The sequence below is a fragment of the Mobula birostris genome, chromosome 19 (genome assembly GCF_030028105.1).
Source record: "Mobula birostris isolate sMobBir1 chromosome 19, sMobBir1.hap1, whole genome shotgun sequence".
NCBI classification, from domain to species: Eukaryota; Metazoa; Chordata; class Chondrichthyes; order Myliobatiformes; family Myliobatidae; genus Mobula; species Mobula birostris.
Genome location: NC_092388.1, coordinates 40518134 through 40540251, shown reverse-complemented (window position 1 = coordinate 40540251; position 22118 = coordinate 40518134). Strand labels below are relative to the sequence as shown.

Below are 22118 nucleotides of genomic sequence, written 5' to 3'. Positions count from 1 at the left end.
CCCACACACAAAATGCTGGTGGAATGCAGCAGACCAGGCAGCATCTATAGGAAGAGGTATAGTCGACATTTTGGGCCGAGACCCTTCGTCAGGACTAACTGAAAGAAGAGATAGTAAAAGATTTGAAAGTGAGAGGGGGAGGGGGAGATCTGAAATGATAGGAGAAGACGGGAGGGGAAGGGATAGAACTAAGAGCTGGAAAGTTGATTGGCAAAAGGGATACAAGGCTGGAGAAGGGAGCGGATCGTGGGACGGAAGGCCTAGGGAGAAAGAAAGGGGGAGGGGCACACCAGAGGAAGCTGGAGAGCAGGCAAGGAGTTACTGTGAGAGGGATAGAGAGAGAAAAAAGAGAGGAAAAAATAATAAATAAATCAATCAATCACTCAATCAATCAATAAATAAGAGATGGGGTAAGAAGGGGAGGAGGGGCATTAATGGAAGTTAGAGAAATCAATGTTCATGCCATCAGGTTGGAGGCTACCTGCACCTTATATTCCCCTTTTTTCCCTCTCTTTTTTTCTCTCTCTGTCCCTCTCACAATCACTCCTTGCCTGCTCTCCATCTTCCTCTGGTGTTCCCCTCCCATGACCCTCTCCCTTCTCCAGCTCTGTATCCCTTTTGCTAATCAACTTTCCAGCTCTTAGTTTCATCCCTCCCCCTCCTGTCTTTTCCTATCATTTTGGATCTCCCTCTCCCCCTCCCACTTTCAAATCTCTTACTATCTCTTCTTTCAGTTAGTCCTGATGAAGGGTCTCGGCCTGAAACATCGTTTTTGTGTGTGTTGCTTGTATTTCCAGCATCCGCAGATTTCCTCATGTTCGCGGTTTTAAAATTATGCCCTTTCATATTAGCCATTTCCTCCCTGAGGAAAAAGTTGTTGGCTGTGTACTGTATCTATGCCTCTTATACCCCTCTATCAAGTCACCTCCTTCCCTCCAAAGGGAAAAGCTCTAGCTTGCCAAACCTTTCCTCATTAGACAAATTCCCTAATCCAGGCAGCATCCTGATAAGTCTCTTCTTCATCCTCTCTGAAGCTTCCACCTCTTCCCTATGATGAGGCAACCTGAACTGAATGCAATACTCCGTGTGGTCTAACCAGAATTCTTTAGAGCTGTAACATTACCTCGTGGCTCATAAACTCAATTCACCTACTAATGAAGGCCAACACCCCATAAGCCTTCTTAACCACCATTTCAACTTATGTGGTTACTTTGAGAGATCTATGGACGTAGAGCTCAAAATCCCTCTGATCCTCCACACTCCCGAGAATCCCTGCCAATAACTGTGTAATCTGCCATCTGTCCATTCTCAGCCCAGCTCTGCAGTCGATCAATGTCCCGTTGTAACCAATGAAAACCTTCTGCACTATCTACAATACCGCCCACCTTCGTGTCAACTGCAAACCCTTGCACTTCCCATCCCACGTCATTTATAAAAATCACAAAGTGCCGGGGTCCCTAAACCGATCTCCGCGGAGCACCACTGGTCATTGACCTCCAGGCAGAATACTGCCACCCTGTGCCAATTCTGAATCCAATTTGCACCGAGAGAAACAGTTACATTTCAAGTCAATGAACTTTCATTAGAAATGTTTTCATAGAAAGTCAAGGTCATTAGCCCAAAATACTAACTCTGTTTCACTTACCACTTCTACTGCCTGATCTGTTTAGCCTTTCAAGTTGGTGCAGTACTGTGCAATTCAACGTTGCAAATAAGAATGTATTAACTGAAAGGAAAGCAGAAGTAGATTTTTAAATAAATTTTGCTGGACATTTTGATAAGTTTTAGATGGACCTAATGACCTCTAAATGGCCTCTGAGCTTTCTCATTCAATAATTTTCTAAACAGTAGAGTGCAGTCAAACAGTTGTAGGTTGCAGTCATTGATGTTCCTTGATTTCTTTGACCTGTTCCTTGCCTTTACAACTTCCTTAAATCCTGGACTACATTTTCATGTTCCTCCAATTTAAACCATAATGGCTTACGTTTGGGTACTAATGTGCATGTATATACACTTCAGATTAGCAGCAATAAAGTAATATTATATTTACTACTTAGCACATTGATCTAAAATAAATGAGATACTATTTTGAATATTAAATTTATTACGATTGAAAAAATCTACTAATTTTTTCATTTTTATTATATTACACAATAGATGACATAATACCAACATATGGTTAGAGTGGAGAGATTGCTGAATATTGTGGAAAGATTGCAGAGTTTTGCAAGAAACATAACGTAATAGTAGGTGATTTTAACTTTCCACATATTGACTGGGTCTCCCATACTGTTAAGGGATTAGATAGGATTGAGTTTGTCAAATATGTTCAGGAAGGTTTCCTTAATCAGTATATAGAAGTCCCACTGAGAGTGTGTGCAATACTTGATCTCCTATTCGGAATGAGACAGGGCAGTTGACAGAAGTTTGTGTAAGGGAACACTTTCTATCTAGTGATCACAATGCCATTCGTTTCAAGGTAATTATGGAAAAGGATACGTCTGGTCCTTGGATTAAAGCTCTAAATTGAAGTAAGGACAATTTTGATGGTATCAGAAAGGTTCTGGCAAATGTGGATTGGGACAGACTGTTTTCTGGCAAAGTTTAACTTGATAAGTGCAAGGCCTTCAACAGTGAAATTTTGAAAGTACAAAGCATTTATGTGCCAGTTAAAATAAAAGGCAAGGATAACAGACTTAGGGAACATTAGGTTTTCAAGAGATATTGGGCCCTGGTTAAAAAAAGAAAAGGAGGTACACAGCAGATGTAAACAGGTAAGAACAAATGAGGTACTGGAGTAAATAAAAATAAGAAAGAAATCAGCATGGCTGACAGAAAGCATGAAATTGCTCTAGCAGACAAGGTGAAGGAGAATCCTAAGGGATTCTACAGATATATTAAGAGCAAAAGGATTGCAAGGGACAAAATTGGTCCTCTGGAAGATAAGAATGGTAATCTGTGTGTAGTGCCAAAAGAGATGGGGGAGATTTTAAATGGAGTTTTTGCATCTGTATTTACTCGGGAGACTGTCACAGTCTATAGAAATGAGGCAAAGTATAACGAGGTCACGGATCCTATATTACAGAGGAGGGTGTGTTTCCTGTCTTGAGGCAAATTAAGGTGGACTAATTCCTAGGGCCTGACAAGGAGTTCTCTTGGATCCTGTGGGAGACAAGTGTAGAAATTGCAGGGGCCTTAGCAGAGACTGTTAAAACAGCTATAGGCTCGGGTGAGGTACCAGAGGATTGGAGGATAGCCAATGTAGTTCTGTTGTTTAAAAAAGGTTCTAAGAATAAACCAATAAATTATAGGCTAATGAGTTTGACATCAGTGGTGGGTAAGTTATTGTGGGGAATTATAAGGGACCAGATATATAATTATTTGGATAGACAGCAACTGATTAGGGATAGTCAGCGTGGCTTTGTGTATAGTAGGTCATGTCTAACTAATCTTATAGATTTTTTCTGAGGAATTTACCAAGAAAGTTGATGAAAGCAAGGTGGTGGATGTTGTCTATATAGACTTCAGCAAGGCATTTGACAATGTCCCACGTTGGACATTGGTCAAGAAGATTCAATCACTTGGTGTTAAAGATGAGGTAAATTGGATTAGACATTGGCTTTGCAGGAGAAGGCAGAGAGTGGTAGAAGATGACTGCCTCTCTGACTGGAGGCTTGTGACTAGTGGAGTGCCACGGGGATCGGTGCTTGGTCTGTCATTGTTTGTCATTTATATCAATGATCTAGATGATAATGTGGTTAACTGGATGAGCAAATTTACAGATGACACTGATATTAGGGATGTAGTGGACAGTAAGGAAGGCTATCAAAGCTTGATCTGGACCAGCTGGAAAAATGGGCTGAAAAATGGCAGATGGAATTTAATGTAAGAGGTGTTGCCCTTTGGGACGACAAACCAGGAAGACATTGGTGAGGCCTAATGTGTACAGTTTTAGTCACCTACTTACAGGAAAGATGTAAATAAGATTGAAAGAGTACAAAGAAAATTGACAAGGATGTTGTCTGGGCTTGAGCATCTAAGTTATAGGGAGAGGCTAGGACTTTATTCCACAGAACAGAAGATTGAGGGGAGATTTGATAGAAGTACACAAGATTATGAGGGGTATAGATAGGGTAAATGCAAGCAGGCTTTTTCTACTGAGATTGGATGAGTGTTCAGCTAGAGGTCATGGGTTAAGGGCAAAAGGAGAAATGTTTAAGGAGAACATGAGGGGAAATTTCTTCACTCAGAGGGTGGTGAGAGTGTGCAATGAGTTGCCAGTGCAAGTGGTGGATGAGATTCGATTTTTTTTAAATGTTTGGATAGTTATATAGATGGAAGGCTATGGTCTTGGAGCAGGCTGGCAGTTTAAATGGTTCAGCATGGACTAGATGGGCCGAATGGCCTATTTCTGTACTGTAGTTTTCAATAAATCTATTACATCTGGCAGGGTGGTAGAATACAATAGTGTTCCACAGTATTTACTGAATAGTACCTGTAACTCTGTTTTCAGAAGTTTCCATCACTGGCATGAAACTAATTGCGTAATTATAGCATATTGATAATTAATATCATTACTTTCACAGCCTCAATGTGAGTAGCTAAGTAAATATGAAATTGATCTGGGTGCAACTAACTCGTTGGATAAAGAGACTAAAGGAACTCAGATTGTCCTCCTTAGAACTGTTAAGGTTTAGGGAAAATGTGACTGAGGTACTAAACAAGTAGTATTTACTTTTAGTGACAAAAATGACACAAAGAAAGCAAAAAAAACCAGGAGCAACAAGGAAATACTTGCAGAAGTTTTAAAGGAAGTGGTGTTTGAAAAATCTTTCGAAAGACAAAGTAGAAAGTAAAATTTTGAAGGATTCGTTTTTGCCATGACTACATCGGTAGCCTCTGGGTGCTCCAGTTCCCTCCCACATTCCAAAGACACACGGGTTCGAAGGTTAATTGGTCAGGTGGGTGTAATTAGGTGGCGTAGGCTCACTGGGCCAGAAAAGCCTGTTACTGAGTTGCGTCTGTAAAACAAAATGTTGAGAGAGCTGTGCACTGGGGCAAAGTGATACAGGCATAATGGAGCAAGTGACTTTATTTTCTGCTCTATTATTATTTTAATAACAATGCAAGGTGCTACAGCCATATAACTTCAGCCTCTTTGCCTGACATTATGTTTGTACATATGTAAAGTATACCTTTCAATCATGGCTCCAAAGTACTTGTTTTTTAACATGACTAGAAGAGAAATTATCCATCCAAGACAGAAAAAATTCTCCATGCACAAGAGACTACTAGCTTGTTTTTAATCTTCATGGCCATTATCAGATTCAAATCTGTTCTAAAGCCTTCTTAGATAAAGAGTCATTTCTTCTATTAACATCTTGCTAACATGAGAAGTTTATTCTAATGTAATTTGATGAGCTCTCCCTGGTACTCTAGGGACTGTTGGTGTAGTCTTGGTCTCAACCAGGTGCTTATCTGGAATTCAGCACCGAAGGAAGATAAGAATATAACTAACTTCAGGTAATGCTTGAACACATTGAAGAAAGTAAACATTTCTTTACTAATACAGATCATCAATAGCATTTTACACTTCATAAGCATTGAACTGACTGCAATTCCTGCTTAATGGAAGAAATGCAGTGGCCAATCTTCACAAAGCTACTGTAAAATGTTGATTATTTTTCAGCTCATCCTTGAAATAATATCCAAGAAGGCAGAAGCAGTCTTGGTTAATCTATCAATTAAAAGAGATTATGTCCCACAAAGTAGCACACATCCATCTCAAATATACGCCTGAGTTTCTGGTGATGGGCTTGAACCAATGAGTTTCTGATTCAGAGGTGAGAACAGTTTCCAAGCACTGTTTAGATGACAATGCGTTTTTCTTCCATAAGGTGCTGGACATCATCTGGCAGAATTTGATTATCCTTTAGACTGGAGAGGAAACAACACAGTATTTCAGAATTATTAGTTACTTCACTCATAAATCAAAAACTTGAGAAGCTAGTCATTGTCACACCCAAATGAACCTCACTATCATTCAAACTGCCTTTCTGAGGACTTCATTTTGGTTTGAAATGCTGTTGTTTGCTTCAATTGTTTGCATGACTTGTATTTTTTTCTCTTGTACATCGTGTTGGTCTTTTATTTATTTCTTTATTCTTTTTTTTCTTTAATTGGGTTCTTTTGGGGTCCTTGCTTTGCAGTTACCTGCGAGCAAGCAAATCTCAAGTTTGTGTTTTATACATGCCTTAATAAATGAATTTTGAATTTAGGAGCATATGAGGTATTTCCCTTTTTTTCAATAGAAATGCTCATAATATACTGTAATGTGCAATAGCATTTAGTGAATAATGTTCTAATTATATCCTCCCAAATGGCTGACCTGTGAGTTTGCACCTCCGGCAGGTCCAACTACAGCCAATTCAGGAATCCTCTGGGAAAGGCTGGGTCTAATTGAATCATTTTTATTAGCAACATGTATTATTTGTTCTTGCTCTTGTAGACTGTAAAGCTTCCAGTGAACATCAAGCTCACTGCTTTAAAGGGATTGTTGCTGTTGAGTGCTGTTAAGTCATTGTCGACTCATGACAACCTGATGGATAGTGTAATTGTCCGTAGGGTTTTCATGGCAAGATACAGAAGTAGATTGCAAGGCTTTTCTTCTGCGGAGATATTGCTGCTGCCCAGGTTGGGGTGGGTAGCAGTTCCAGTTATCATGATCAGCTAGTGCTGTACTCAGAAACAAGCGAAGAAGGACAATGAACGCCAAGGAGTTCGGGGAAGGGAAGAGTAATGGCCTGAAACATATCTACGTTATAAAAGACGAGGTGTTGGTGGTCTTGAAATACATAAAGGCAGATAAATCCTCAGGGCCTGACTAGATCTATCCATGCTGTTGGGGAAAGCAAGGGCAGAGATCTACCCTTACAGAGACTTTTGTGTCTTTGTATTGGTGAGGTATCAAAAGACTGGTGAGTGGCCAATCTTGTGCCTTTGTTCAAGAAAGGATGCGAGGACAAGCCAGGGAGCTACAAACTGGAGAGCTAATCATCAGTCGTAGGAAAGTGACTGGAAGGGACTTTGAGACTCGGGATCTATATAGAGTTGGAAAGTCAAGGGAGTGTTTAGGAATAGCCTGGCTTTCTGCATAGGAAATCGTTTTTTTGAAGAGGAGACAAACAGGATTGATGAGAGCAGAATGATAGGTGTTGGCTATGTGGAATTTAGCAGGGCCTTTTAGCAAGGTCCGCCATGTTAATCTGGCCTGAAAGGCTAGACCATGGAGAGTAATAAATTGCAAACAAAATTGGCTTAGTGGTAGGCGACAGTGCTAGTGGACAGAGAGTGGTAGTGGAGGGTTGTTTTCCAAAGTGAAGGCCTGTGACCTCAAGGACCTGTAGTGTGTCCCTTGGTGTTTGTCATTTTTTATTAATGATTAGGATGACATGATTAATAAGTCTGCAGGTGGCACAGAAATTAGTGGTGCAGTGGACAATGAAGAAAGTCACCTAATTTGCACAAGAGCTAGATCGGAAAGTGGGCCAAGGAATGTAACTGAGAAATGTGAAATGATGCATTCTGGGAAATCAAACCAGGTCAGCAGATACAGAGTGAATGGAAGGGCTCTGAAGAATGTTATCAAACAGAGAGACATAAGGCATGAGTATATAGTTCCCTGAAAACAGCAGCACGGACAGACAGGGTGCAGGGTGGTGAAGAGGGCATGTAGCATGCTTACCTTCGTTAATCAGTCATCCAGGAGATGGGCCATTGTGTTCAGCCGTACAAGTCATTAGTGAGACCACACTTAAGTGTTATGTGCAGTTCTGATGACCACACAATAGGACGGATGAGATTAAGCTAAAGTGGGTGCAGAAGTGATTCACAAGGATGTTGATGCTGGACTGGAAAACTTGAGTTAGAAAGAGAGATTGGGCAGGGTTTTACCCTGAATGTAGGAGGCTGAGTTTATGGAGTGACCTCATGGAGATGCATAAAATCGTGAGGGGCAATAGAAAGGGTATGTAGTTGGTATTTTCCCCTCATGCTAGAGAGTTTAAAAGGAATGGGGATAGTTAGAAGGTGAGAGTGAGAGGAAAGATTTAAAGGGGATCTAAGGAGCATGATTTTCCACACAGGAGGGTGGTGGGCATGTGGAACAAGCTGCCAGAGAAAGTCACCATTTACAATATTTAAAAGACATTTAGACAGATATGTGGATAGGAACGGTTTAGAAGGATATTGGCCAAATGTATGCAAATTGGACTACCCTGGAAGGCACCTTGGTTTTCATTTACGGGTTAGACTCAAGGACCTGTTCTCATATTGTATAAATTAACACTCCATGACTCATTGTTTTGTAGAGTCTAGGAATTGAAAATTAATTCCCCTGCTGGATGCTACAAGCAGTCTTGCAAAATCTTTATTTTTATTATGCTGCCATCTTCATTCTTTGCATTATTTCTAATGATTTATGGAATACAGTGGATTCTGGTTAATCGGGCAGCCATTATCTGGGACAACTCTTCAAGAACAAAGACTAATTGAAAAAGTAGACATGAGATTGTTGCTGAACAGTTTCTAGCATCAGTCACACGCACTTGTGTGGCAGTGAGACACTATGCTGCACTTAGAGTGAACAGTTTTTAAAAAAAATCCCGACTTTTGGCAAGATGTCATGAAAAGATTTGACACTAGGCAAAAAAAAACTACACTGATTTTGTTCAAAAGAACACAGCAGCATACACAGGATGAATTCCTCCATCGATAACTACTAGGAATTAATTTACAGTTTTATAGCACTGTATTGTAGAAGTATTGGTAGTGTTCTAATTCGTTCGATATTCAACTTAAATACATAACTTGTTACTCAGTTAAACAGTAGTTTGTCTTTCTTTATACCTTTTCAACTATTTCCATGAAACTTCACTTAATTGGGCCAAAATATACTGGTCCCAATGTGCCACAGTTAACCGGAATCCATTGTATTAGAAATGAGGTGAGAGAGCGAGTCGATATAATAGTCAAGTAGATACCAATTAGTATGTGATGAGGTTAGGCATCTCTGGCAACATTTCATTTTTCTTTTGCCCCATCAAGTCTATTGTTGCTGTCCCATTATTCTCAATCCTCTATACTAGCAAGAGTCTGGGTGTGGAAATCATAATGATGTTATCTCCAAGGAACTGTATACTCAATATTGGTCAATTTATCACATGTAGAACCAGCTTTATGATAAATGCAACAACACTTGTGTTGCATATGTCATAAAGCTACTACATGAGATAAAGTACTGTGATTCAGGGTTATGATACACTGGACAAATTACTTTAGACCAGCCTTGGTGCTTTTACCCCTACATATATTAAATTCCATGAAGAATAGAACCTTACTTTGAGCCATGCTAGAAAATGTACTGTATACCCCTTCAACTCATTTGCCTTATTAGAAGGGCAACAAATATCCCATCTGTGGATTCTGCCCTGAAGTGCTCAAATGCCTGTTGATGGATAGACTTTGGAATGCAATTTTGCTTTCAAAATCAAAAAAAAACTTTAACTAAACCAAGACTATATGATTTCAAAGTAATTTTAAAATATCTCCTGATTTAGTTGAGCAATGTGACAAAGGGGGAGCTACGTTAGGATTTATATAGAAACCTCGAGCTCATCTAGTGGATCAGTTGGTATAGTTGTGGGTAGTGCTCTATGACCAGAACATATCTGGTTCAATTCTTTGTCTATGCAATCAGTTTCAAAGGAACATACTGTAGGAAAGAATTTAATGAAACATGATTATGGTCCTATAGCTTTATTACTTGATATTTGGTCTTATGATAAATCAATATATGAGTTTTTGATTCAAGTTGGAAAGCTATAATTAATGGTACACAATTGATCTAAGAACAACAAGATTTTAAAAATTGCTTAAAAATAAGATTTTAAAAGTTTGTTGTTTTGAGCACTGCAGGTTAAAAAGTTTGTCTTTCAAACAGACGGCATTATGAGAAGAATAGTAATTACTATTCTTCACATGCTTTTCTGGAAGAATAATGTGAACTAGAAGGATATGACTCCTGCATCTTGTGAAAATGATCTTTTAGCTAAGGGCTAAATAACCTGCATTCAATTTTCTGATTGCAAGAATGACAGAAGTATTGGCCTCAGTACTACTAAACTAGGTGAAGATACTTCCACTCTAATTACAGTTCCATAACCTGGACGAAGAATGAGCCAGCAAGAAATCCAGGATATCAATGTTAATATTGCCATTGCCTATCAATATCTTCAAAATTAAAAAAAAAAATCTGCTGAAAATTGGCCAAATAACAGATTTGCCTTGCTTCATTCAGTAAAATTTATATCAGGCAGATGCTAATTTTACTGGGAATTTTGCCTTACCAAATCTCATCTATTGTTGTATTTCCTCTGAGTGACTGGAGGAGATGTGCAGCCCCTTTGGATGTTATCTTATTTTCATTCAACCTGTGAAGAATTCACCATATATATTGGTAATTTGTCTGCACACGCACTATGCACTTGATAAACTGAAGCTCACTGAGGAAATGAATCATGCAAATTTTACCTTTGCAATACTGCTTGCTTACTTTACTCTTAGCTATGGCAATGTATTGCCTTCTTAGAAGTAAACAAGCAAGTAAATGTGTATTGAGAAAGCCATTAATACAAGCAAGCACAAATATAAAGTAAATCAGCTTGGGAATTCATCTCCCGTAATCTGGTGGTAATGATATTGCAATCTGGCAGGAAAATGATACTAGGAGCCTGATTTTGGTGTAAAATACATTGGTCCAGAGTGCTAGGCAACTTCAGATGACAATGTCTGGGCACACAAGTGAGAGACAAGTTTTTAACCTCAGTGATGAGTTCCAGGTTCTACAGAGACTGGGATGCAGTCTCTCATAAATATGGTCAGAGAAGCATCACTGAGTGGTCTGGTGCTGGTGTCACAATTACAGAAGGGAGAGGAATTGGTGGCAGTGGCAGGCACTGAAGAAGCTCTTTCCTGATGAATATTCCAATGTTACATTATTTGCAGATATTCCATATCTCTTGTTATCCCAGACTGGCACAGAACTGGGGCTTGAAACACGTTTACATATCAGGTGTATTGAAGGACACCTAACATGATAGGTACAGCACCTCCATTTAAAAATGTAAAACTTTACCCAGTGTTTTAAGCCTTTGTAATCAAAGCAATGCTCCAAAACAAAAAGTGAGGAGAGACTACATGGATTATGATCATAATCAGGAAGATATGAACAGTGGACAACTATTTCCACTGAATGATAATAAGAGGAGATGAATTCATAACCAAGAATTTTTTTTAAAAATATGCATGGAAAGGGTAATTTAAAACCTGCTAAAAGTATAGAATTGATATATTTGTTTAGAAATTATATAGATAGTTATTCAAAAAGTACACTGTTTAAAGGATAGAGGACATAAACATGAGTAGGAAGGGGCTTGACAACAAAAAGTGGTGAGCCCTCATCAAATAGGTAAAGTGTGTGTAAAAAAAAATGTAACAGCAGTGGATGTTAAAGCTTTTGGTCTTTCATGAACAACATTTAAATACTGCAGGAGAAGGGAAAAGTTGGCTCATCCACTTAACTCTGAAATAAATTCATCTGCGTTACAGAAGAGGGCAGAGAACTTAGCAGCAGGTATAGTCGGCTGTAGGAAGGCAAGAACAGGATTACAGAGTATAGGGGTAATTCAAAGGGGATCAGTAAAGAGATAGGTGTGAACATGTTGACAAGGCAGAGCCAGCTTTGGTGGAATTAGAATGTAAATAGGCAAGTCAATGCAATGGGCAAAGGGTGCACCAGAACTCAATTCCAATGAGAGCTTAAGCATTTTCCGTGCAATGACATCCCATGATTTGCATAACCAGAGATAAAGATATGAGGGGGAACTCAATTTGTAAATCAGGAGGTGAGCAGAGAGAATTAGATGATAGGAACGTGCTCCAGTTCTTTTGGTCCATACCAGCGCACTTACCACGTGTTTCATTCTGTCATTGGGAAGGATAATTACCTATAGAACTATCAGAATCTGCAAGCAGTAGTGTAACAACAGGGGCAGGAATATATTCTACTCTTAAATATCACCGGTCTTTAAATATTAAGATTGCTTTGTGTATACTAGATTCAGGTCAGACTTTTAAAGATCAAATTCTTGAGCCAGTGAAGAAATACAGTATACCACCTCACATGTACTCCTGTTATATGTTCCCCAACTTTTACACTATCTGGCTCCTCTCATCGCTGTTCTGTGAAACGCCTTGGTACTTAGCATTATAGCTATACTCTTTGACGATTTGAGAGCAAAGGAGAGCTGGAAGTAAATGAGCATATATGAATAATCATAGGTGCAGTCAGTCAGAAGTTGTCTTTATGGTATGTAGTTAGGAATTGTAACAAAGAAACATTTTCTATTCCATATGGGTGACATCTATGCTTGAAGATAGTTAGAAACAAATGGGAGTCTGTTAGCTTTCCAGCCTAGCAAACAAAACCAAAATTCTTCTTTTATGTTTTCTTTAATAGTCATGTAATAGGTTGATTTACTGTATATTAGAATATCAGCCTGTGGCATTTTGCAACTCACAGAAGGATACAAATCAAATATTACCATAACTTTTCCAAAGAGACATTCACTCTCAGCATTTCACCAAAGCTTTCAGCTGCTTCATCATCCAATTCATTTTGTGTCAACCTGCAAATTGGAAGGCAGAATATTGTATTGGAACCTCTATACTGAGGTTCTTGTGTTTATTGACCAGGCTGTATCTAATTTATTGTGGAAATGATGTACAATTAATTATAAATTCAGAGTGTTTATTATTTACAACATGCTATAAGGTAGTTTAAAATTAGTACAAGTTGCTTCTGTAGAATTGATCACATCTAGTTATAACATGCATAATATTAAAACAGAGTGCTAATCCATTTGTTTGTGTTACTAATCCATTTGTCCCTTTTAAGGAAGATTTGGAGACTATGCCCCCAAGTTATTGACTCTCCAGCCATGGGAAACAAACTTCCAACATCCATCCTGTTGAGGATTTCATGTTTTAGTGAAAATGCCTCTTATTCTATTACATTTACGGGAATATAATCCCCTTTTTGAGCTTTCTTCACAGGACAGACTTCCATTCCCGGTAATTCTATTTATTAGCTCTTCATTTTACCATCTCTGAAGCAATTCTGAATTGCTTCAAGTTAGATTTTCCATTGAATTAATTTGGCAATTAATGCATTTAATCTTTATTGTAAGATGACTCTGTGCTTAGTAAAATAATGTTGTTAATTAACGTATAGCAAATATTTCTCATAAGTGCCACCTTAATTTAACTCTGCTGAATTTCTGAATACTAGAAAAATCAAATAAGCTGCTAAAAACTAAATTTCCTAAAACATTTAATTCTGGTTATAAACTGTATCAGTACTTTACAGGACTAATTTCAGAGTAAATAATCAAATAGCTGTACTCTGTCCTTAGTGATGTCTGCAATTGCTGAACATCAGGGTAAGTGCCTGTTTTTACCAGAATATCTTTAATGTGTTGTTGTTGCAGAGTGCCTTGGCCAAGTGTTGGCTGCCCTTCGAGATCCTGTTTGCTGCGAGGCTGGGCAAACACAGACACAATTCACTAATTTTCTTTTGCACTGTATGGAGGTCAATACATCAATGTATAAAGAAACTAAAATCAGTTTAAAATAAAGGAACAATAAATTACATCCATATAGCACCTTTAAAACAATATCATATTCCAGTGTATTTTAAAAAGCATTAACAACTATCATTTGACAGCAAACCACATTTTTAAAAAATGATATTCATGTAGGTTTCTAAATGTTTGGTTAAGAGGTATGTCTTTAGGAAGAAAACTATATTTCCCCTGAATTCTCAGATGTTGGTGGTCAAAATGATTGTAAAGTTTTGAAAACACTCCAATTTACAAAGGATTAAATATGGGATGCCAGGAGAAATTAAAATCATAATGACAGCATCAATTGTAAATTTAATTATTACAAACTGAATATAACTGCTGAGAATTCAGTCGAAATATGGTAAATAAATAACAGCACATTCATTAGAACTAGTTGAAGACTTTCAATGCTTAATTACTTTAATCATTTTGTGACAAATTCCTGACACTTCCACATGAGATATTAATTAGCAGTATGCCAGTATACTTATTACATTACCAAAGTAGTTATCCAGAGAATATAACTTTGAATGCAGCAAGAGAGTTTGAATTTATTTGTAAACTAACACAGGAAATAAAATGGTGTGTGCAAGGTTGATGAGGAAATTGTCAGAAGATGAAACTTCAACTAGTTATTAGAAATGGCATTTCAGAAGAAACCCCATAATTCCTTTCTAGTTTAAACTATATATGACTCAGTTTCACAATGACAAATAGCAGGAACAAGCCATTTGCCCACTCAAGTCCATTTCATTGTTTAATAAGAGCATGGATTGTCTTTACCTTAGCACCACCTTCTTGTAGTGACTACTTAATATGCAAAAATCTACTGATTTATCTTGACTTGAACATACCAGCTGCTGAGTCTCCATTGCCCTCTTAAGTAAAAAAAATTCTGAATGCTCACCAACCTCCTAGCTAAAGAAATTTTTTCTCACCTCAGTCCTGAATCACTGGTCTCTTATTTTGACACCATAATTGCCCCCACCTCTATAGTCACCCAGTCTAGGGGAATTATCATTCCTGCCATTATCTGCATCATTCCTGTCTAGTTCTGTAAATTGTTTAAATGAGATCACTTCTCATTCTTCTAAACGCTAGTGAGCACCAACCTAGTCCAGTTAATCTCTTTTTAAAGGATAAACGCTCATACCAGAAGTTTTGCATGTAAATGCTGTATAATAAACTTAATTACCTTAGATGTTTCAAACTGTGATGATTTGTTAATGCTTCTGCAAAGGCTTCAGCACCTTTGTCCCCGAACTGATTTCCCCAGAACCTGGCAATCATTAAACTTTTACATTATTTTGGTGAATTGCATGAGATTTATAAACTGGAAGTAAAATGAAAAATAATTAGTTTTTTTCAATAATATAATTAATTGGTTCAATACATTTTGTTTTCAATTGTATAAATATTTTATTCATATCAATAATTTTTCATGTCTGCAGAATATCCTTAAATGGTTTTTGAACTTTTTGAAGAGCAGCAACCAGCAAAGTAAACATTTTTTTTCTTATTTATTCATTTACGGGATGTTGGCATCGCCAGCTAAGCCAGCATTTATCGCCTATCCCTTGTTGTCCTTGAGATGGTGGTGATGAGCTGCCTTCTTGAACCGCTGTAGTCCCTGAGGTGTAGGTACACCCACAGTGCTGTTAGGGAGGGAATTCCATGATTTTGACCCAGCGACAATGAAGGAATAGTGATACATTTCCAAGTCAGGATGGTGAGTGACTTGGAGGGGGATTTCCAAGTGGTGGTGTTCCCCGGTATCTGCTGTGCTCGTCCTTTTAGATGGTAGTGGTCGTGGGTCTGGAAGGTGCTGCCTTAGGAACTTTGGTGTGTTGTTGTAGTGCATCTTGTAGATAGAACACACTACTGCAACTGTTCACCGATGGTGGAGGGATTGAATGCTTGTGGAAGGGGAACCAATCAAGTGGGCTGCCTTGTACTGAATGGTGTCAAGCTTCTTGAGTGTTGATGAAGCTTCTCCCATTCAGGCGAGTGGCTAGCATTCAATTACACTCCTGACCTGAGCCTTGTAGATGGTGGACAGGCTTTGGGAAGTTAGGAGGTGAGTTACACTCTGCAGGATTTCTAGCATTTGATCTGCTCTGGTAGCTACAGTGTTTATATGGCTAGACCAGTTTCCTCTCAATAGTAACCCCAAGCTTGTTGATAGTAGGCAATTCAGTGATGGTGATGCTACTAAATGACAAGGGATGATGGTTAGAGCCTCCCTTGTTGGAGATGGTCATTACCTGGTACTCATGTGGCTTGAGTGTTACTTGCCACTTGTCAGCCCAAGCTGGATATTGTCCAGGTCCTGCTGCATTTGGGTATGAACTGCTTCACTATCTGAGGAGTCACGAATTGTGCAGAACATTGTGCAGTCATCTGCGAACATCCTCACTTCTGACCTTATGACGGAAGGAAAGTCATTGATGAAGCAGTTGAAGATGGTTGGTCCTAGAACACTTCCCTGAGGATGAGATAGTTGACCTCCAACTACACAATCATCTTCCTTTGGGTCAGGTATGATTCCAACCAGTGGAGGGTTTTATCCCTAATTCCCATTGACTCCATTTTAGCTAGGACACCTTGATGCCATACTCAGTCAAATGCTGCCCTGATGTCGAGTTAGCTTGTGTTAATAGTGCTGAGTATTAAATGTTTCCCTGGACAATCCCCTTACTCTTCTTAATGTTCCCTATTGTTGCTGAACTAATACCTGATATGGATGGATTATTTTATGAGGAAGGGGTGGGCAGGCTAAAGTTTAGAAACCATAGAAACATTTCAGCACAGAAACAGGCCTTTTGGCCCTTCTTGGCTGTGCTGAACCATTTTTCTGCCTAGTCCCACTGACCTGCACCTGGACCATATCCCTCCATACACCTCTCATCCATGTACCTGTCCAATTTATTCTTAAATGTTAAAAGTGAGCTCACATTTACCACTTTATCTGGCAGCTCATTCCATACTCCCACCACTCTCTGTGCGAAGAAGCCCTCTCTAATGTGCCCTTTAAACTTTTCCCCCTTCACCCTTTACCCATGTCCTCTGGTTTTTATCTCCCCTAGCCTCAGTGGAAAAAGCCTACTTGCATTCACTCTATCTATACCCATCATAATTTTATATACCTCTATCAAATCTCCCCTCATTCTTCTATAGTTTCTGTAGAAGCATCTGAGTTTAGTACAACTGAGAGGGGGATTTATTGAAAAATATCAGGATATATGTAGAGAAGATGTTTCCTCATGTGGAGGGACCTAGAATTAGAAGGTCACTATTTATTAATAAGCCAGCACCACAAAATGAGGCAATATTTTTTCTTTAAGGATCGGGAGTCTTTGAAATTCTTCTTCAGATCACAGGAAGTAGAATTTGAGAGTATATTATAGATGGGGATAGACATTGCTTTACAAGGGTGTGGGTAGAAGGGAATGTGAAGAAAAAAGGCACAACAAGATCACCCATGATCTCACTGAAAGACACAATAGGCTTGAAAGGTCTAATCCTGCTGTAAATTTATACATTCTTCAAACAGTGCTAATGGACCAAATGGGGCTTCAATTTGAATGTTGTAACTGAGTTTGTCCATTATGTTCACGCCTAGTTAGTTAATAATAATAAAGAATGATAAATAATCAGGAAATGATAAGGAAGAATGCTTTGGATTGCTATCTTCCTTTGGACAGAGTACAATTTAGAAAAGTTTTGGTTATTAGCTGCAAGACTAAATTTAACACTCATCTACCAAATGGGTACACTCCCCCCCCTCCATTTTTGGGGCAATCAACAATCCCAGGAGCCTGCTATGCCACACACAATCCCACGATCCATTGCAGCACTGACCATGCAGTACCCTGACAGGTGCCTTTGTTCAGATAAGGCATTAAACAGAGAACATATTTGCTCCTCTCTAGGCAGATGCAGAACGTCTCCTATTATTGCTTGAGGAAGAAAAAGGAACTTTTTCCTACAGCACACACAAAATGCTGGAGGAACTCAGCAGGCCAGGCAGCATCTATGGAAACGAGTACAGTCGACGTTTCAGGCCGAAACCCTTCAGCAGGTCACTTCAATATGCATTCCACAAATAATTCAAAACTGATTATCTGTTATTGCCAGCCCTGAAGGAACAAGTATTGGCACATATTTTACATATTCCATGATTGGAAGAAAAGTACAAAAGCACACCAAAAGGGAGAACAGCTGATTTGTTTTTAAACTGTAGCCAGTCAAGTTCCTTCTTAAATGGGGTAAGCCTCTACGATACCCAGCTTTTATACTCAAGAGCCAGAATCACCTGCCAGTGCAACGTTTCAGAAGCCTTCTGTTAGTATAACTTGCCCCCCACCCACAGGGTTGCATATTCTTTCATTCCACTCACCCCACATCTTCTATAGTTCTGCTTTTTTGTATTGCTTTAGCCAGGTAAGTTCCTCCTTTATGGGTAATCATATTTTTTCCCATTCTGTGTTAACAAAACAGATCTGGTTAGTTTTGTCATCGTCTGAAAGTGTTTACTGGAAGAGAAAATTTGTAAACATAACAGAGCCAACTTACTTCAAGTAAATAAGACTGGGACACACTTCAATCAGATCTGCAACATCCCTTGCACCAACATCACTTATGTAATTTTTGTAAAGTCTGAAATGAAATCGATACAGTAAAACTTATCCGAAGAGTATCTCGAATTAACACAATGAGAAAGCTCTGGGTGTGGATTTAATGCTCTTCAGAGCTTCTACAGTTCTATTCTTACACCCAGGTTTGGCAACATCCATTTATTTTTTAAATGATTCAGGGAGTTTCATGGAATCTGCTGGCACAGGAGGCAGTCACTAGTCCTATCATTCCCACACTGGCACTTAAGTGAGATGTGTGAACAGTGTCATCCCCACACGATACGCCATACCCACATTACAAACGGGCTCCATTTTTTATAGACGTCTATAGGTTGATTTTGTTACATATGGGAAAAGAATATATGGTAATTATAGCTCCATGGTATCATATTGAATTGAATTGACATTAATACTAACATCCTTCACATACATGAGGAATAAAAATCTTTACATTACATCTCCGCCTAAATGTGCAATGTGGAATTTATATTAATTTGCAATATATAGTACGTACAAGACAGTCAATATAACATAGAAATACAACTGTATTAGCGTGCATTAATAAGTCTGATGGCCTGGTGGAAGAAGCTGTCCCAGAGCCTGTTGGTCCTGACTTTTATGCTGTGGTAATGTTTCCTGGATGGTAGCAGCTGGAACAGTTTGTGGTTGGGGTGACTCAGGTCCCCAATGATCCTTCAGGCCCTTTTTACACACCTGTCTTTGTAAATGTCCTGAATAGTGGGAATTTCATGTCTACAGATGCGCTGGGCTGTCCACACCACTCTCTACAGAGCCCTACAATTGAGGGAAGTACTGTTCCCATATCAGACAGTGTTGCAGCCAGTCAGGATGCTCTCAACTGTGCCCTTATAGAAAGTTCTTAGGATTTGGGGGCCTATACTAAACTGCTTCAACTGTCTGAGGTGAAAGAGGCACTATTGTGCTTTTTTTCACCACACAGCCAGTACATACAGACCATGTGAGATCCTCGGTGATGTTTATGCTGAGGAACTTAAAACCATTCACCTTCTCAACCCCAAATTCATTGATGTCAATAAGGGTTAGCTTGTCTCCATTCCTCCTGTAGTCTATCAACCATTTAATGGGGTTGATGAGCACCAATTGACATGAATATTTGTCTTCCCCTGCCTAGTTATGATGGTACTGAATCAGGATGTCCCATGCTCAGTGGCTGATTTTGATGGGCTGAAGTTAAGCGGATCTTATTTTAAAACTCAAACCTAGCTTTAGACTCCACAAACCTGGGAAAAAAAGACTATCTCGTTTGTTCCAAGGAACACAGCCTATCCAATCTATCCCTATAACTCAAGATTGCCAGTGCCTGCAAAATCTTTGTGAATCTTTTCTGGGTTAAGCCCAACTTTCCATTATAATTGCACACAATACTTCAAGTGCAACCTCTCCAGAATCTTGTACAGCCATAACACAATGTCCCAACTGCTATTCTCATTGTCTTGTCTGCTGAAGGCAAGTCTGTGTATTCCTTCTTCATCATCCTATTTAACAGTCCTCAAAGCCCTGCCATTCACAGTGAATGCACTAGCCCAGTTTAACTTCTTAAAGTGCATTTCTTCCCACTTGTCTGAGTTAAAATTCCATTTGCCATTCCCTTCCCTTCTTCCCCAATTACTCAATATCTCATTGTAACCTTTGACAATGTTCTTCTCTGTACACAAGACACCAATTTTGGTTTTATCTGCAAATTGACTAATCATTCTAGCTATATTCTCAAGTAAATTATGTTTGTATAAATATATATGACAAACAACAGGGCACCCAACACTGATCTCTCTAGTACACCACTAGTCACAGATCTCTAACCTGAAAAGACTTCTTCCATGATCATCCTTGACTTCCTACCACCCATCCAATTGCCTAGCTCACCCTGGATGCTGGATCTTCTAACCTTCTGGACCAGCCTACCGTGCAGGACCTCGTGAAAAGCCTTGCTAAAGTTCATACAGACAACGTCCACTGCTCTGCCCTCATCAATGTTCTTGGTCACATTTTGAAAGCCTCTATCAAATTTGTGTAAATATCAGGCCTTGCTTTTCCAAATAGCAAAAGAAAACCTGAAAATGAACAGAAAAATGCTAAGTTTAAAACCTAGGTGTCCAATGTACCACACAGGTAACTAAGAACAAGCATTCTCACCCAAGTACTCTGATCTGCTGATACTTTTTGAGTTCTTCCACCAAGATGTGTACGCCATGATCTGTGATTTGATTCACACTTAACCTATATTGTTTTAAAAAAAGCAAGAAATGTTAAAATATTAATAATAGTGAACAAAATCTTAATTTCAGCTTCAGACATTGTTCAGATGCGGCCCAAGCTCAGTTGTTTTTATTTACATAGGGATGGTTTTGGGGGAAGATTAGGGCTTAGGGATAGGGATGAGGGGACTTTAGAGGAAAGGGGCATTAATGAAGAGTCCAGTCTGGAGCTGCATCCTGATTGCTGTGCTCTGTAACAGAAGACAAGTAATCCTCATGGATGGATGTTGGGTTGGCGGCTGCTGAAATGTAGACCGACGATAACATGGTCAATTCCCAAGGTCCAAGGGACCCATTGACGATCGTTGGGGAGTCCTGGGGCTGGAGGATTTTTAGAGTCTGGAGTTCAAAGTCCCGTGATCAGCGAGTCCTGGGGTCGGTACCAAAGGTTGAAGACCAAAGTTGGCAAAAGTCTAGGCTCCTTCATTGGTGAGTCTGGAAGTCAGAGGCCTGATGTTGGCAACCCCTCAGGTTTCCAAGCCCTAGAGTTGGAGACCTATGTGAGTCTGGATTTCGAGGCCCAAGTTCAAAGTACCATGATCACCATGTCCTGGAGTCAATACCAAATATCAAAGCCTGAAGGTTGAAGACCGAAGTCGGTGAGTCCACAAGTTGAGGTCTGATGGTCAAGGCCCCTGGGCCACCATGCTCTGAAGTCAGCGGCCTGCAATCTATGAGTCTGTGAGTCCGTGCCAGAGACTGGAGGTTGGAAGCCCAGAGGCAGCCAGTGCTGGGGTTGGAGGTCTGTCAATGTGAGTGAGTGAGTGGATGGGGGTGGGACAATAAAGGCTTGTTTTCCTGTTGTTGTTTTTGCAGCTTGTGGTGTTCTGATGAACATTGAAGGTATGCTATGTTGGTGCCAGAGTAGGTGGCAACGCTTGTGGCCTGTCCCCAGTGCACCATTGGGTTGTGTTGCTTGTTAATGCAAGTGGTGCATTTTGCTGTATGATTCAATGTATATGTGATAAATAAATGAATCTGAAATCCAAAGTAATTATTTGGTCAATAGATCAAGAACATTTGGATGCATTGGACAGGATCACTCTATTACCCAATATTTTCATGGAGCTGCAGTGAATGTGTCAGCCCCTTCCAGACAATGCAGGGCTTGGGAAGGTGCTGCAAGTCAGCTGGACACCTCTCCCCTTCTCAGTGCCCACTATAAGATTGTGGAGCATTCCACAATCAGTTGGCACGCTTCAAATCTGGCCCATCATCCATAATGTTTTACGCCATCCAGTTTGCATACGTTCAGTCAGATGACCTGTCTACATAATTTTTCAAATGTTTTGGACAACAACAATTGAAAATGCTTTTAAATCATTTTTACAAACTATATAGTTTTTCTTCTAATTAAAAAAATGTCAACTTTCCAAATGTCACAGATCAGCAGAAATACATGAACCCAGTGGGAAATCAGTCTGGCCTATCACGAGGCTGTC

The 22118-nt window shown here is 39.4% G+C and overlaps 1 protein-coding gene across 2 annotated transcripts in view; it reads right to left on the bottom strand.

Moving 5' to 3' along the window:
• Positions 1-3352: 3352 nt before the first annotated feature.
• The window catches only part of LOC140212539 (nucleotide-binding oligomerization domain-containing protein 1-like), a 40595-nt gene continuing 21829 nt past the window's right edge, over positions 3353-22118 (bottom strand). For both annotated transcript variants that reach the window (XM_072283478.1, XM_072283479.1), the window contains exons 6-13: positions 20555-20638; positions 18318-18401; positions 18142-18225; positions 14938-15021; positions 13578-13658; positions 12663-12746; positions 10407-10490; positions 3353-5937 (exon numbers count right to left, since the gene is read on the bottom strand). In XM_072283478.1, coding sequence (XP_072139579.1) covers positions 5868-5937; positions 10407-10490; positions 12663-12746; positions 13578-13658; positions 14938-15021; positions 18142-18225; positions 18318-18401; positions 20555-20638 — 655 coding nt within the window. In that variant the 3' untranslated portion in view covers positions 3353-5867. The remainder of the gene's footprint in view (positions 5938-10406; positions 10491-12662; positions 12747-13577; positions 13659-14937; positions 15022-18141; positions 18226-18317; positions 18402-20554; positions 20639-22118) is intronic.